We start from the raw sequence: 17,784 nt of genomic DNA on the forward strand, positions 1-17,784 counted from the left end.
ATGTGTAAAAATACCTGATGGGAAGGAATAAAGAAGATGGAGCCAGACTTTTTTCAGTACTATGCAGTGAAAGCACAAGAGGCAATGAGCACAAAATGATACATAAATTTTTTCATTTAAACAGAAGAAAAATTATTTACTGCTATGGTAATTGAACACTGGAGCAGGTTCCCTAGAGAGGTTGTGGCATCTCCATCATTGGAGATAATCAAAACCCAACTGGAAACGATCTTGAGCAACCTGCTGTAGTTGACCCTGCTGTGAGAAGGGGGATTTGACTAGACAATCTCCAGAAGTCCCTTCCAACCTCATCCATTCTCTGTATCTGTGAGTCTCTAATGTACTTGAAGAAACATGTCTTTGTTTTACTTAAAGAAACAGGTTTTTTCCCCAGTGCTTTGTTATTTTACTGTTCAACTGCTGTAAATCAGTGCAAGTTTTTAGTGTTTGTTTTATCTGTCAGTACTAACATTTAGTTTGCTCTGCAGATGTCCTGTAGCATGGCAGGTGAAGAGGACTTCTTTTTGGAAGAAAAAAGATTCAAGCAGTACTGTGAAGAATTTATTAAACATTCACAACAGATAGGCGATGGTTGGGAATGGAGAACTAGCAAGGTAAAATAATCATAGTGTTAATTTTTAGAAACCCTTGCTGGCCTTTTTGAGCTGTTGACAACCACCACAAGCTGGAACATCCTTTAAGGGGGGGGTTTACAACACATGAAATAAATGGCATTTTACACAGCTGGTGGAAGAACAAAATAGTGCATAGGTGGTTTGCATGAGGATTTAGGCCAGTACGTGTATTGGATAGGGTTCATTAATCCAGAAACAGCTGCTCAGATGGTCTAGTGAACTTGTGTAACAAAGGGGTAGGATTACCTGAGATGATTTCTGTTTTGGTTAGAAAATGTCTTTTAAGGTGCTATGCAGTCTTCATTTGCAGAATTCTCAATGATGGGGAAACAGTCACAGCTCTCAACAAGCCTTTCGGATGGTTGGCTATGCTTAAAATTGAATTAAAAAAAAAAAAAGTGTTACTTTTAATCTTAATTGCCTAGCTTCATCTTCCAACCATTGGTAGCCGTACCTTGTCTTCTAAGCTGAGGACCCTTTTATCAGAATTCTCCTTGTTTTGGTATGGTACTTTAGTTTCAGATCAATTTGTCCCTTAACCTTGTCATTGTAAAAGCAAAACATCATGAGCTCCCTGACTATTTGATGTGTTTTCCAATATTTTAATCATTCTTGTGGATCTCCTCTGAATCCTGTCCAGTATATAAACATCCTTTTTTAACTGTGGGCAGAACTAGACAACGGATGTTGTATCACTGTGAAATTCAAACCTTCCTACTCTGGGCAAGTGCTTGTGGTTATATATCCAAGGATTACTTTAACTCTTTCAGCTGAAATAGCACATAGGCTTTGTACTGGATGTCTGTCAATATTTTGTATTAAAATACATGTTAGTAGTATACATCAACCAGAAAAATCTGTCTCTGTTAATGATCAATCCTCATTATTTGCTGCTTCCCCATAATTTTCAAACCTCACCAAAAATAATTACATATTGTTTCTAGGTCATTAATCAAAATTTTAAGTAGCGTGGGGCCAAGACTAGTCTCACAGGACCCCGTTAGAATCACTTATAAATTTTATGGTGTTTCCCCATTTTTAAGTTACATTTGAGATCTGTGAATTAATCATTTTTTCAGCCTTTAGTGTGTGTCAGATTAGTGTAGGATTATTTTAATTTTTAAATTTCTGCTTTTGGAATCAACAGTTATCTTACGGAAGTCTGAGTGTATATTGTTACGACTATTATGTTTATCAACAAAACATCTTTTTAAGTTACCCTGACAAAATGTATTTTTCTTAAAAAATAACTGCATTTACTCTATATATTTCTGTATTTACTGAATTCTGTATGACGTATTCTGTTATTTTGCTTGGGATGTTGTCAAGCTAATATGTGTATAGTTACACAAATTAGGCAGTATATCAAGATATATGCAGGCTTTCTCCAAAGTTCTCTGAAACTTTCATAGTGCTTGAAGACGTAAAGAAAATCAGCAGTTCTTACGTACTGATTTAAAAATACCTAATGATAGCCACCTCATGCTAATGTCCTGCTTAACCACTGCTGAAATGAAAACTTCATAATAGTTACAGCTACATAATTTGTATTAGCTCTGTAATAACAACAGAAATGTTTTGAATATTTGCAAGAATGCTTCTGGTAGTTTCTATCTAATAATATATCCACACTGTTCTGAGATTTCTTTTTGCCACACTTTTTTTGATGGGCAGGCAATGTAGCTTTTCATATTTTCTCTTGCTTCTCTGACCAGTTTTCAATAATGGATGGTTTGGGATACTCATTATTGTCTGTGTATTTTTTCTTTCTGCTGGTCTGCTGTAGAAAATTTACTTCTCTAGCTTTTTTTTTTTTTTTTTTTTGCTACTTTAATGGCTTTAGTGGTTTCCCATGCTTTCATGGATTTTTGGGAGAAAAATCATGCTTGTACTATTTTGAAATGCAAGAAGTCTGGAATAAATGTATGCCATCATTTCTACATAAGAATTATACATTAGCATTCGTAACCCTTTCATCACAGATAAAACAGAATTTCAGTAAGAAGCAGGATTTTGGCCTTAGATGCATTTTGTTTAGAAGTTTTTAAAAGAGTGCAAATATTAGCCAAGTGTTACAATGCATCCTTTCTTACAGGCAACCATTTGAAACTTTAGATTTCAGTCCAAGGCTATATTTTTGAGGGTTTATTCAACAAAGAAAGATGCTCTGAGCTTCGATTGGGAATTTAATACACGGGTCAAAATTTGAACTTTCTGTGAAATAAGAAGGTTTGCTGGAAATAGCAGAATGAGATAGATTTTTGTTCTGACATATAAAAAAATTGTAAGAGTTTTTTTTCTTAATGGGCAAAGCTGGCAACTCTGTGGTTTCAGTGTGTGATAAAAACCTGGCCATTGACACCGTCCATCTATAATATGTAGTCTGGGAAGGAAGCTTTTCATTAATGAGATGTCTCATTGTCTTTTTGCTTTTTTACCATGTTTGTTGTGGGGAGTTTGGGGTGCTCTTAATTTTGCTGATGTAATGCACTTGGATCCCATTCCTTATTCCATACTCATGTGAATAGACCCATTGATAGCAATAAGACCACACAAGTAAACCAAGCTTGTAGAACTGTGTTCTTGTATTCCTGTGTTTTCTGTAGAGATTAAATTTAGACGATGAAATACTCATTGTTTTTGTGGAGCTGGCTCTTGTGGCATAAACTCACATGGCCCAAGCAAAACCCTGTATTTATAGCTGTAAGTGAAATGTTCTAACCTATGTTATTTTTATGATATGCTTTTTTTTTTTTCCCAGAAGAAAGCTGTAAAAAAGCCAAGAGCACCTCTACTGTAGGACCTGATGGAGCTAAACTTGAGTGCTGTTGTTAGGGATGGATAGTTGAATCCTGGCTGTGAAGGCTGCCCCCCACTTGCTTTCTGTTTTATGTTTGTTTCATATTTAGTTAGGTTAATCTAGGTAATCATATCAAAGGCTGTATCAATTCACTTTTGCTGATGATACTCACAAGACAACTGAAGTAGAAATGGACTCTCTTTCCACATTAATGTGATCAAAGCCCTTGCTAAAGTATTGATTTACTTATGGGGGCAAAAGTGTACAACATACATAACACTACAGAGAGCGCGACAGGAGGTATGCTTCTCTTTCCTGCCACCTCTCTTCTAGCCTCTAACATACAGCTAGCAAATACAGAGGCTGCTAACTCCACGTTTCCCGCTATCCGTAGATACTTTTCCATGGCCCTCGAATACTGTAGAATGCAAAGGCTATGCAGCTTGGCTCCTTTCTGCTGACAGGAAGAACTGTTTCAGGGAGGTCAGTGCTATATCCAACCCTTCTGTAGCAAAGCTTATTGTGCCTTGGGGCGTTTTACCTCTGTGGGTGGCTGTAGTACTTTGTGTGCTGCTTTTAGGGGGCCAAATACCAATGCAGGTAGCTTTACTCCTGCTGACACTAGCATGAAGCTCCACAAGGAGAGGCTTGGCAGAGAGTGTTGAGAGTGAGTGAAGTGGCTTTTGTATCACCAAGTTAGGCTTAATTTTTCTGTCACTGTTGTCCTCTGTGTGCTTGATTCTTCATTGCACAAGGTGCAGTTGGTTTTGCGGCCAGGACATCCAGAAAAGTTTGGTGGAGTCATGCTCTTAATGAGATGTACTAAGAAAATAAGACATGCAGTAGGAGAAGTTACGAGCAAGGTAATTGCTCATAGTATGATTCATGCTGAAAAACTCATGGGCAAAAATACATGTAGAGAGGATTATTGCTTTTTATCAGGTGTGAAGCTTGGTAAGAACAAAGTAAACAAATAGCCCATAGCAGATTTTAGAGGTACATATATTCTACAGTGTCCTTGAAAAGAGAGAACTGGTGTATCAGAATAAAACACATGTTGATTTAAAGGTCAGAATACATGAAATGAATACATGAAATAAACTGTCAGCAATGACAGATTAACCAAAGAGTTAAATTATAGTTAAATTTGCAGTCTTGTCAATCAATTTAATGCTACTTTAATGAATTTTGTAGGGAGACTGTTCTGAATAGAATCCTTTTTCATCAGATGTTGTGGGTATGCTTTCTGTGTTTGTCTAAAATAAAACATAATGAAACAGCTAATAAAACCCCAATTTATTTGTTTCCTTTGAAAAATAACTTCTTAACATGCATCTCCTGTTCTTTGTGTTCTGCATACTCTTCCTTCCTTTCAGAGTGTATGTTTTTCCAGTGATCTGTTACTAAACTTTTTCTCTCCTCTTATTTCTGCTTAAAAAAAAATAAATGTTTATATATGTGTGCAGATAGTCAGGTCAGCAAGGCGGGAAAGCTCCTAAAACCTTCTCCTACCACTCGGAAATTCCACAAGGGCCTTTTACGACAGTAGACCATGTGGCCTGGGAAGCAGAATGAGAAAAAGGAACTGGGAGAAGGTGCAGCTTTGTCTGTTTTCTCTTACATTTGACCCTCAGAGGTGATCAAGAGAAGGGAACAAATTGTGACTCTGCACACATAAGTTCTGAAGTTTTGTGGTTTTTTTTCAGAACTTTTGAAAGTTAGAGGGGGAACAGAGCAAAAATAAACCAATTTATCAAGAATTGGGAAGTTTATACTGGTGTGAATGCATTGCTTGAAATGGACAGGTCAGAATTGTTAATAGCTGCTCATCTCTTCATGACCTTAGTGCATTGTCTTCCAGATCTTTGGCACTCATCCCGATCCCCAGGTAGCAGTTGTCTTATTAAATTAAAAAATACATTAGATTTATTTTTACTGTTCAAGTCTTTGACTTCCTTTAACACCAAGAACTAGTGTAAACTACCTGTGAGAAGATGCTGAAAAGCAGTGCAGTCATCAGTGCCTGTAAAAAGACTTGGAGCTTATGCCTAAATACCATCGTCTGTTTGTTTTCTAGAACAGTGATAGCATTTAGCATTTTGGTTACAGAAAATTTTTTTCTTTCTTGTTTTCTGAACACAGGACCTTGGTGATGGTTATCTTAGTAAAACACACTTGCAAGTAAGAAATAGAAACATCCCACCAGATCTCAAGGAGAAAAACAATGATAACGTTGAACAAACGTTATTTACACATGTTGAAGTAAGTACAGATTTTAGACTTTTGTGTTTATAAAATAAATCAGAAACAGGATTTTTAAAAATACTATACTATTAAATTAAGTCCCTCCAGAAAGATTTCAGATCTTAAGTTACGAGTGACTTTTAATTATTCTTCCTACAGTTGTTTTCATTCAGGTGTACAGCTATATTGGTGATGAAAATTGGGAGGAAATGGAAAGGCTCCAGCATCTTTTATGTATATATTTTCCTCATGGTAGGATAGTGTTTCTTTGCACATTGATTTACTAACATTAAGGAAACGTACATTTTTGTGGAAAAAGATTAAGTTTCAAGATTTAGTTATCTTAAAGGTAAATATTAACTAAAAAAATAAAGAAAACTTTGAGGTTAATATTAATTTGAAGTGATATTTACTGAATAATTAAGTTGTGTATAAGAATTTTATACTCAGTGTATACTTCTGTACTGTAGAACTAACTTAAAACAGCGAGTGATTTTTTTGGTGGGAAATAAAATAGATTGGTGTTCTTGAAGGAGAATAAACTTCTTTATTCCAGAAAATGAAAACTGTTCATTAAACTCAGGGTGAACTGATCTGAATAATTATTTACTTGTTTGATTCTGCATTAGACCTCCAGATTATTGACTAATCAAGATACAAATAGTAGAAATTCAGTCCCTTATTATGTTGTTACCATCAATATGAAAAGAAATCTTGGATTATAAAATTGACTGAAAACAATGTGTTCTATACATTATAAACCGTTGAATAGATGGACATGGTATATTTTCCATTTGCCGTTTCCTGCAAAAATTCCTTTTCTTTTTTCATCAGCATGCTGCCTTTTTTTTTTTTTTTTCCCCCTCCACAGAGACTCTAGTGCAGGGTCTGAACTGAGGTCTTTTGGCCTGGTTTCTAAAGGAAATGACACTTAAAACAATCATGCTGTTAGTTGTTTTTGAGATCGCTCACAGGTTCCAGCTGTATTTTAAAGAGGGGTGAATATCAAAAAGTATTTGTTTCTTAAAAATCTTGTGAAAGCAGATGGCTGGCTAGATGGAAGATGACTTTTGCTGGCAGGTAGAAGTCAGATCTTCATGTTCTGTTTGGCTAGTCAGTGCAAGTACAGGATTGGACTGAAGCAGCACCTTGGTCCCTCAGAGTGCCATGAGGAACAGCTAGCGTTCAAATGCCACAAGTAAGCTGGAAAGAAGACATGTTTCTGTTCCCAATAAGAGAACTTGTTCAATCCACTAATAAAAAATGAGGAAAATTTTACAGCCTTATTTCTGATACACCAGCTCTGGTACGAATTGGAATCCATATGATCTTTAGAATCATTACCTTGCATTTGTTTGATAAGTACCAGCTAGAAGCATAGTATGTAAGTCATCTGAAGGGTAGCTAAAGCATTTTAAGTTTTCCTTTAATTTAAATTATAGTGTTTCTTAAAATGAAGGCTAATATCAATGCTTTAGAGATTGTTACCTGATTGTCACTATGCCAGTGTTTGTACACTTCAGTCCTGACTTGTAAGAACAGATTACTGTTTATATTCAAAATTGCTTTTGATGATAGTAACTTTTTTCTATAATGAATTGAGTCTTCATTACAGAGTGTATTTTAAAAGAACATCTTCTAAAAAACTGTTGAGTCCTTCGTCTGGAAAGACATATCAACTATAGAAAAAGTATCACAACACAAAAAAGGCTTCAGAGCCTGTAACACACTGAAGCAGAGTCTTTAATATACTGAAATATGATTCCAGGCCAAACTCTGTGGTTTATTAAGATACTGGTATTAATAATTACCTCTTGAAATACTGCGGAAGAGTTCTATGTTTTGAATTGTAGAAATGTCTAGATTGGAAGGGACCTTGAACATTAGCTGGTCCTCTTTGAGAAGGAGCCTTTGTTCACGTTGCGTAGTAGCAGTAAAGTTGAAGTGTGAAGAAAGGGAAAGGTCTTAGAAAATTATGTAGGTTGTAAGACATGAGGTTATGCATAAGAAAAAAATTGAGTTTACTCTCCAAAATGTTCACTGCCTAACAGAGGTTATGTCAAATTTATATTCTTCATTGAACTGAAGGGTAATCAGGCTCTTAAAGTTATTTAACCTAGAAAATGGGAGAAGCACACCAACAAGTTGGAAAATGAAATTTTCTATGGATACATAAAGTAAAACTATATGTTTAACACTAAGGAGAAAGATGGAGGGGATAAATTTGCTCAAGCACAGTGGTGCATGTATAAGATGCATGTTCTTTTCCACAGATGTTGAATGTGAGAGTCCTGTTGCACTGTTCTAACAGTATGTTATTTAAATAGGTTTTGTTTCTGTAAAAATACATGTTGCACCCATATATCACATGGTGTTAAGGAGTTACTGCAGTCTCTTTCAGTAAGTTATTGAAATATGTTCTGAGTAATAAGAGTTCAGCAAACGTTGTGGTCTTGGTAGAACTTGGAAAGGTTTCTACTGGTTATATGTCTTCAATATTTAGCATTTTTTTTCCTTAGAAAATGTATAGATTTTATTTTTATACATTTGAAGTCTAAGGGAGTTCTAGATAAGAATTTTAATTTATTTTGGAAAATTGTGACCATTGTCTGATAGTTGCATATGTCACAGTCTTCAGTTTTAGAATTACTATTGTGATCCAGATTTTTCTATATTGTATCTCTACTATTTGTGTCTTATTGAGATACTTCCAGCTGTCTGTAGTCTGATCTCCTTCAAGGCGTGGTAGAAGATATGACGCATAGTTTTATGTAAGATAATTAACTAGGAACAGCAAGAAAGGAAAACGAAGGAAATTAAGGTCCAAGTAATCAATACCCATTGTTAGGAACAAGCAGTGTTGACAAAAAGAGAAGGAAAAAAATGTACTGTGGTATATGACAGGGCATAAGACACCACAAGATTTTCCTCTCCTGTTCCTGGGAATCCAGTTCAGAGATTACAAATAGAATGTTAGTTTTGGCAGGCAAGGTGAAAATTAGGAGACAAATTTTTGAAGCTGGAGGGAACCACAGGAAAGTTACCCATAGTGAGGATATACAGAAAACTTCAGAGAAGCAAAATTATTACTGTTCTGTTTGTTTTTAATCTATGAAGAGATACTGAGGTGTAATGATACAGTGCAGAAAATACTCAGAATAGCTGAAGTAACTTTGTTATAGAAAATCAATTATCAGTTATCACAGTATCAAAAATGAGCTAATCTTATGAGATGCCCAGGGAACCTGGTCAAATTATTTAAAAAGTTTATTTCAGCTCATTGGTCATTTGGACAGTTAACGTTTCCAACTTGTAACCTTATTGTCTGGTATCTAAATATTTGGAGTCTTCCTGGTGAAGGGGTGATGAATAACTATGTATTGTGGTCTTTTCTACAGAGCAGTCTGTATTATGTGGTATGCTTGGTTTGATTTGCACAAGTTGTGTTTTCATCTGAAAACCAAGAATAAAATTCTGTGTGGGTTTGTTTCTGCTTATTTTAGATATCTGCAATATAGAGCTTGTCACTTAAATCTTTGTTTCAGCCTGAGGAGTTAAAAAAGCGTTTTTGGGTATAAATCAGTCAACCTATTTTAGATGTCTTCTCTAGAAGAAGATGAGTCTAAAAGTGTCTGTTTTTCTTCAGTGATGATCAAGGGAAGCTAGATGGTTAACCTGGATGTAGATGCTTGTGTTTTGTCATGTGAATCTCATACAACAAAATACGGATCTGAGCTCATAAAAAACAGTAGTAATTTTTGCTGTTGACTTCACTGAGGCCGAGATTTCACTTTGGTAAAGCTTGTACTTAGTTGAGGACTGTATTTTGGAAAGTAGCAACTCAAAAAAAAGAGAAAGATTTAAGGATAAACTGGTGGAGCAATTGACATTGGTGTAAGCTTTGATTGAAATCCTTACATTGGTTCTGGCATGCTTATGCAGTGGAACGCTGTCGCCTGTGTGAACCGGCAGTCACGGTCAATACGTGTAATGGATCTGCACATGCTAGTATGTCAAAGTACCACCCTTTTTTGGGGGATGGTGGTGCAAGTTGCTGTATTCCAGCTCGTGTTGGAACTGCTTACTTGCACAGAGGTTCCTGTATTGCAGGTATTGTGAGATACTAAGGATCAGCTGATTGGCAGTAAGTTACTGTAGGGGGACGCAGCCTGCTTTGTAGGACCAGCAGGAATACAGCAGAGGCTAAGAACAGGTTTGGATCCACTGTGGTCTACTGCAGCAAGCTGGCATGTTATCTAGTATGAAGCAGGTTTTCCATTTTCTGGAACACGAAGGCTTCTCTGCCTTGCACATAATAGTTGATTGATCGTTTCTTCAGCTCATCAGCAAGCCTGCAGAACTCATACTGTCATGTCAGTGAACCTTTGATATCTGCTAGTTTGCAGATATGCTCGTGCTAATTCCTGAGCTGTCCTAGGCAGTAGAGGAATTACCTTATGAACTCATATGAGGACTGTATAGGGTATTGGGAGCTGTCAGAAGCTCACAGCTTTAAGTGAGTACAGTATAAGCATCACGAGTTGGATTTTATTCTTTATGTTGAAATGACCCTTAACACAAGCTTAGATAAAGGTAAATGAAAAAAAGGGTTCATGCCCACATAGATGCCACATAAAGGCAGGGTATCTGGAGACAGGTATTCTTAAATGCTGATATCGACTTAGAGCAGTTTAAGAAAGTTTCTCTCTCTCTGTACTTGGCAGTAACTGAGTTGTCAAGCCATTTATCTAACCAGGTGCCTGGGGATCCTGTTCTATGCAGACCGTGTCTTTCGATTTGTCATCTTACTAGGAAAAGATTGAGAATGTTCCTCTGGATGCCGTTCTCTGATTTCTATAGATTTAGTTTAATCGAGATGTTTGTTTTAACGCCCAGATTGGTAAACAGAAACTACTAATGACATCGTGACTAACCATAAACTTTTGACCGAGTTTGTGGAGGACACTCTTCTAACCAGTAAGACTGGACTCAATCCCTAGGATATGAGCTGAAGAGATCATAAATCTTTTAGAGGATCTTCCAACAGAATAAAAATAGCATGAGATGCAAAGCAAGGAACTGATACAAACACACAGTGCCATTTGAAAATTTTGAAGTTGCAATTTTGTTCTGGTTGTATTTTTATTGAATCAGTTGTTGTCTTTCTTTGCTGTCCTGACTTTATGCCAGATGAGTGTCATCTATACTTTTCCACAGACAGCATAAATCTTGTGTAACCACCATACTGTGTTCTTGCTAATTCAGCAACAATCTTCAGTGTATATTCTTTCTTGGTACAAATAAATCTGTCCTGCCCAGAGATCTGTCAGGGTCTGTATCAATGAATGTGGAATTGTGTCTTCTTTTGTATGACTTATTTTATATGTGGAAACATGTTTCAGATATTTCTATATTGACAACCTTGTATTACCCAAATTTATAAATGAGATTAATGTAAGTTGTTCATTAGAAGCTCTTCACTGAGACTAGATGCAATGATGACCAGCTGTGGGAGGTAATAAGTTTGATGAACTTAATCTGGGCTTGGTTTTGAGGGATACTGTGGCACTGAGATCTTGGCTGTGTGAGGCAGTGGCCTCTGCTTCCACTGAAACTGGAATCTTACCCTTCTATATTTGTGTTTTCTTTTTCCCTTTTCAATCATCCTTCTTTTTTCCAGTCTAAGTAAAACACAGTGAACAGAATGGTTTTTCCTCGCTATGATTGAAACTGATCAAATGCTACAAAGTCATATTTCACTTACTTTATTATGAGCCCAGGTAGCCAACTGCACTGAAACAATGCCTTTCATTCTAGACTTTAGTATTTACCATCAGCTATATCCAGCTCCAGCTTTTGTTAAGTGCTGTGTAAGACACATTTTAAGCAAGGACAGAACAATTACTTATATTACTATGTGAACTGTTGATAAGGTGAAAAATATTGTACAAAATTCAACATGAAGATAGTCCTCCTGCCTCAAACAGCTTATATTCTGAAAGGGTAAAGTAGGAAAATCTGGATTCACTTTATGCATTCTTTTTGTTTGTTATTCAAATAGCTCAAGGGAAGCAATAACTTGGAGTAATAATGCTCTGTGTGTGGTTTGTCTCAGCTCTTCTGGGTATTGCAGAAGTGAGTCAGCATGGAACCATTTCTGAAGCTACAGCCATTGCTACTTTATAAAGGAGTGGGCAGGTTGGGAACGTTGAAGGTCTGTTAATACCTGATGTTGTCTTTGGAAAATGAGCACTGAGCTTCACAAACGTGTTGATTAAGTTATGTATTTACTTCTACATGGACTCCACCTTTGCTGGCAGACATTCATTAGTGCTAGTGAAGATCTGCCTGATGGAGAATGTGGGAATGAGTCTGACATCTTTCTTAAGCTTTGTAATACCATGTGATTTGCTGTTCAGCTGTGCTGTTCAGTTTATAACAACTATAAAATTACAATTCTTAGTAATTATTAATTATTTTTTCTCTAAACAAGTACAGTATTTTTAGAATTAAGAGCAACTCTTTTTTTTGTGGAAAAGTAAATAAGATGAACTCAGTGTAAACATTTGCATAACCATTGCATTTGTTGGATGGTTAAAAAATGTGAGTTGAAAACCCAGCAAACAGTACTTAAGGAGAAAAATGTAAATACATTTAATGGAATCCAGCACTCACTGCGGAAAATAATGAAAGGACCTTCGTAAAGAGGGAGAAAATCAAGTATTACATACTCACTTAAAATATCAGTTTGTAATGAATGATCTGAGCTTAAGAGCAGTGCAGTTGCTCAGAAACAGGTGAGTTTACCCCTAGTCTTTTCCATCGTTTTCCTGTTACTCTGAGAAGGGAAGTAAATCATGCTGCATCTGTATTCAGCCCAAAATATGTTCCCTTGAAAAACTTATGTGGGAAGCTTTGGTAGCTTTGATAGGAAGGAAGTATTCTAATTTCAGTTTGTCTCAGATCTGCTCACACCCTTTTTATCACTCTTGGCTTCCTATCCCAATTCCATTAGGTCTCCCGGGAGTGAGCTCTTTCTTTGGTGCTGCTGCCCAAAATGTTGCTAGTCAGTATTAATTGAGCCGCAGAACATGTTTGTGCCCATAGTTCTGTGTTAGCCAGGCCAGTGTTTGGCCCCATCTTCCCAATTGCCTTAATGCTTCATTGTCTAGCATATGTACCAGAAACCTTTTCAAATGCCAGGTCACAGAAAGGAAACTCAAATTGTTGATGGAAAACTGTCAAAAATAAGTCAAGAAACCACTTATTCTAAGGAGATCTAAAGTGTGTTGCAAAATGGAGTGAAGATGCTTGTGATTTTGCTTAAAAATATATTAATCTGAAAACGGAATTAGCTTTTATTAAACCACAAGAAAATATTCTAGTGCGGATTTTATTAACTGTGTTCTACATGAAAAGGCTTGGCAAAAGAATGACATTGTTTAGAAATATCAAGGCTGGAAGAAATTTTGGTGTAGACATTACACCCCTTCCTTGAACTGGAGAAACCTCAATAAAGGAAGAATGCTGTGTGACAGAAGTAATTTGAATCCCAGATATGTCCTACTTCTGGACTTCTTCATTGATGGGATGTCTCCATCTTCATGGAAGAGGCTAAATGCTTTTGCTCCTGTAAAGTTCTGGAGACATAGAAAGTTTTTGTCTCCCACGCACAGACCTTTGTAGATCATTCTCTGTGTGTCGCTTTGGTATCCTGGCAAATCTTGTTAACAGTAGTTACATTTAGTTTTCAACAGCTTTGATGACATCCTGTTGGCTTGACTATCATTGTGGGTGGTGGCACTCTGATCTTAATTCTGTATCTTAGACGTTCTTTGATTGCTGTTCTGCTTTACCCAGTAGGATATGCTTAGTAAGTTTTCACAAACCTTAGAAATTATATCAAAGCAAATATATACACTAATTATGAAGCTTTTGGGAGGGCTGAAGAAGCATGTTGTATGACCTCCAAAAGTGATTTCTTTTTAGCTTAGATGTTATCATACAGTGATTTCAAGTTTTTATCTGATATCTTAGTATTCAGAGTTGTTGCTTAATATTGACAAATAAATGCTACATCAAACACAGAAAAAGGTGCTCTAATTCAGATTTGGTGACTGAATGTGACAGCTCATTTAGAGTTACCATGGTTGAAGGCATGGCGTAACCCCAGCAGAACGTCTTCCTTCTGCAATAAATGAATCTCCATTTCCTGTGGAGCACACGTTGAGAGTGTGGTACGTGAAGATGGTTTTCCCAGAATCTGAGAGCCTAGTAATACCACTGACAAAATTACTTATAAGCTCCCTCATTTGGCCCGGTGATCCTGTATTATAGATATTAAAAAGAAGTACTGTTATTTTGTTTCCATTTAGTGCATTTTTTCATGACATCTAGAAAATTGTTTTGAAAAATTTATATGGGTGGTTTTAGCACACCGAGAGAAAAAAATCCACACTGAAGTCTTTAAAATGTTAATTCTTCAAGTTAAAATTTAATTAAATAATTTTTAAGTGTGATTTAATTTCATAAATGTACAGTCTGTCTTTTTTTGAGTGCCTTTGTAATACATCAGGGCATTATATGAGATTGTAAAAAAATTATTTTTTAGAATGGTGCCAGAGTAGACTTCAACAGCAATTGTCTTTGCCTTGTGAATTATGCTGACTAATTTACCTTAAAACTGTGTATAACTACATATACAGCAGAAGTATCACAGGTACGTAGGCCACATGTTCAGAGAGTTACCTACCTGGGCTGTATGTTTCCCCTTTCAATTTGCTAGGGTAATGTCTTTTTTTACAAGGCTTGGTGATTTTGCATCAAAAGTTTTGACAGCCACATGCTTGACATGCCTTGATACCCGGGTAAAACATCCAAAGATTCCAACTTCTACAGTTTTATCAGTGGAAGGGCTTGTGAGAAATTAAGAATTGTTTTTCTATTTAAAGGTATTACTGTAGTAGTCTTCATAAGAAAAACTGTTATGAAGATAGACCTTTCTTTTTTGTTGTGTTACTGTTAAAAAGTTCACAATAGAGTTGTTTGTTGTTACAGTGTATTGTCTCCCCCCCCCCTTTTTTTCCCCCCTCCGAAAAAAGTTCAAATTGAGCTACCATGAGTGGAAGAGACACTGAGGTGATCGACAGTGCATATGGTGGCACATATGACCACACTGTGGCATCCTATTGTATTATTTAATATATTAAAATGAATGTGTGTTGTAACATAGTACCACTGTGGCATTTCCGAAGCAGTGCTGTATAATGGGGATAATGGTGGATAATGGGGATAATGGGGATAATGGTGATGAAGAATTTGGGGGGAGCGTATCAGTAAGATACAATGATTCTTCGTCACGTATGACCAAGGAGATACCAAACACTTCCCCAGTTAAACCTCCAAACCTAGATTGTTCAGGAGTTGAAAGAGGCTGTATGCGGCAGTGTTTCTACTCGATACAACTCATAAATGGGGACAGGCATGTGGTTAAAAGCTCACTAGAATGCATAAAAGGCCCACATGCATTACTCTGAATTTTATTCTCACAGTTTGTCTAAATTGCCTGCGTTTTCATGTTAAGACTATACACTTCAGGATTCAGTAGAATACATGGCACATATTGGTGGTAGTTGTTCAGAACTCATTAATCATTGAGATATGCAAAAGGAGCATGCTCCAAGCATGTACATTGAAACTGACACTGATGTTAAATATATTTATTAATGTTAAAATTCTTGCATTCCTAAAAACAATTCTTCCTGTGTTTGGAATAACCTGGCCTTAAGAAGGTGAAGGGAGGGGATTTTTGAGCAATAGAAATACTTCTGAAATTAATTGATAGAGCATTAAGTTTTGATTTGGCCAGTGTAGGGTATGGAGGTGTAAGAGCTGCCCGCTTATGAGTAGCATTTTGGAAGCCTGGGTTTTAAAGTGTGCTTCTGTTTCATGCCCATACATATGTCATAAGTTGGTGATGGTGGCAAGCTGGGACGGATGGAGTGAAGAAGAATGAGCCTTGCTCCCAGCACTCTGTGTGGCACTGCTGCACCAGCATGTTGGGCGGTATGTGCTGTGCCAGGTATAGATTAGTTTGCTGCCTTCCAGAGTGACGAGGGAGTCCCAAGGGAGATTGCAACACCCTGATCATAATTTCAGCATTTGGCTGCTCCAGGGGCAGTCTGATGATGCGCTGCCCTAACTCCAGGCAGAGCATTGTCTTTTTGTCCAGACTGTATTTTTCAAATGTTTACGACATTAGCTCACAAACAAGAAGCATGGCACTATAGTATTTGTCAATATTGTTTTACCACAGAGGAAAAAAAATCACGATCTAGTCAATTGTTAGCATTTTACTTTTTATGGTGAACCTCAAAATACTTCATTTTGCAAGTCTCGTGTGTATGTCTTCCTTAGTTTCTTTTAAATTAAATTGTACTGGTACAGTATTATGCTCTAATTTTCTAGGGACAATGCTCATCTGTATTGGAGCAATGCTCTTATTTTGGCCAAGTGCCTGTATTTTGTAGCAGTGTTATATGATTCATCTTTCAGTGTGTTTGGATTATTCACCTGCAACGCACAGGTTGTGGTGGCTTGGAGTGAATACTGCAGATTTAGGGCCTTAAGAGTGAACAGTGGTTTCTGGAGAACCAGGCAAAATGGGCAAACTTCCACGTGTTGCTGCTTTGTAGAAAATTCCAGTGTTAAAAAGCTTATAGATTGGTTGTTCTATTTGTTTCTGAAAATTATTTTTCTTCTCTTAAACAGATTCTTAAGTAACGGCCCCTTTTGATGTGTTAAATTGCATAGTGTGGACTGCAGTCCGATCAAGAGGACTATGCTATGGGAGACGGGGAGCAGGGGAATGCCAGACCTGATTCCGTCCCCTGGGGCTCTTGAAGTTAGACCACCTTCAGTTATATCACTGAAACTTTAAATATATCAGAAATGTCAGCAGCAAATTATCTTGACGGTGAAGAAGAGCATGCCATCTTTAAACGTGCTTGTCATCACTGTTATTGCAAAGTTAGATCACACAATTGTGATCCTAGCTTCCAGTTTGTTTACCCACCTTAAGATTCCCTGATCACTGCTATTGTCCTTTTAGCTGTGAGGTCCAACTGTGAGTTTTGTTTCCTCGCCAACACCATCTCACTGTCATTGGCTCTGAACTGTTCACGTGGGTCACTCTCAAGATACATGAAACAATCCTTTTCTCCTTTTTGTTAGAAAGAACAGTTATTATCTCCTACTCTGGAAAAAGATGCAGTCCCATACTTTTTTCCTGCATGCTAAAATCTTTCTATACTGCCAATCTTATTTCTTAGCCATATTAGTTCAACACTGCTGGTTTTATGTTAATATTCTAAAGACAGTGATTTAGCTTTTTTCTTGAGGTCAGAATGTGGTGTTCCTCAAGGACATTGTAGAGTTATACTGTGTAATCAGTGTGTGATTTTGAGGTCTAGTCCTTCCTAGATATAACTAAATAGCATTGGAGTTAATTGAGATTTAGGAACTTCTGCTGCAGGAAAATATGTTCTAGATTTGTGAAATATTTTGTTGTCCATAATAACAATAACTTACCTTTCCTCATACAGACAAACACACAGTGAGGAGACACTGCTTTCTTACCTTTTAGGAGTCGAGTCTTAGTATATGTCCTTTAAAAATGTAGCTATGAAAATAAGACTTTTTTTGTACTGGACTGGTTCTCAACGTGATACTACCAAAGCAGAGTGTTAAAATTTGATACTAATGTGATTATGAATGCCCCAGTTTCAAAATTATTGTTCTAGTTTACAGCAGAAATTAATTTGGTTCTGTGAATTTCTGTGAGATACAGGTGTTTTCCTGAATGAGCAAGACAATATCTTTAATACACAGCAGGTATTTTTTACTTGAATTCAGCTTGTTAATGTTGTGTAATCTTTCTGCCCTGGTTTGCCAGGGACTAGTTCAGACATCGCTTAGACATGCTTATTGGCAATTTAAATGAGACACTTTGACTTCTACTGTATACAAGATAGTGAAAGCACATTCCAAGTACAGGGAACGTTGTTTAAATGTTCATATGTGTTTGGGGACAAGAAAATACACTGT

General features: G+C 36.7%; 1 protein-coding gene across 1 annotated transcript in view; it reads left to right on the forward strand.

The window, feature by feature from the left end:
• Nucleotides 1-488: 488 nt before the first annotated feature.
• Nucleotides 489-17,784, forward strand: part of ATG10 (autophagy related 10) — an 81,273-nt gene continuing 63,977 nt past the window's right edge. Inside the window, exons 1-2 of the mRNA XM_059833425.1 lie at nt 489-614; nt 5,578-5,697. Of these exons, the coding sequence (XP_059689408.1) occupies nt 489-614; nt 5,578-5,697 (246 nt within the window). The remainder of the gene's footprint in view (nt 615-5,577; nt 5,698-17,784) is intronic.

Source organism: Gavia stellata, chromosome Z, assembly GCF_030936135.1.
Source record: "Gavia stellata isolate bGavSte3 chromosome Z, bGavSte3.hap2, whole genome shotgun sequence".
Taxonomy (NCBI): Eukaryota; Metazoa; Chordata; class Aves; order Gaviiformes; family Gaviidae; genus Gavia; species Gavia stellata.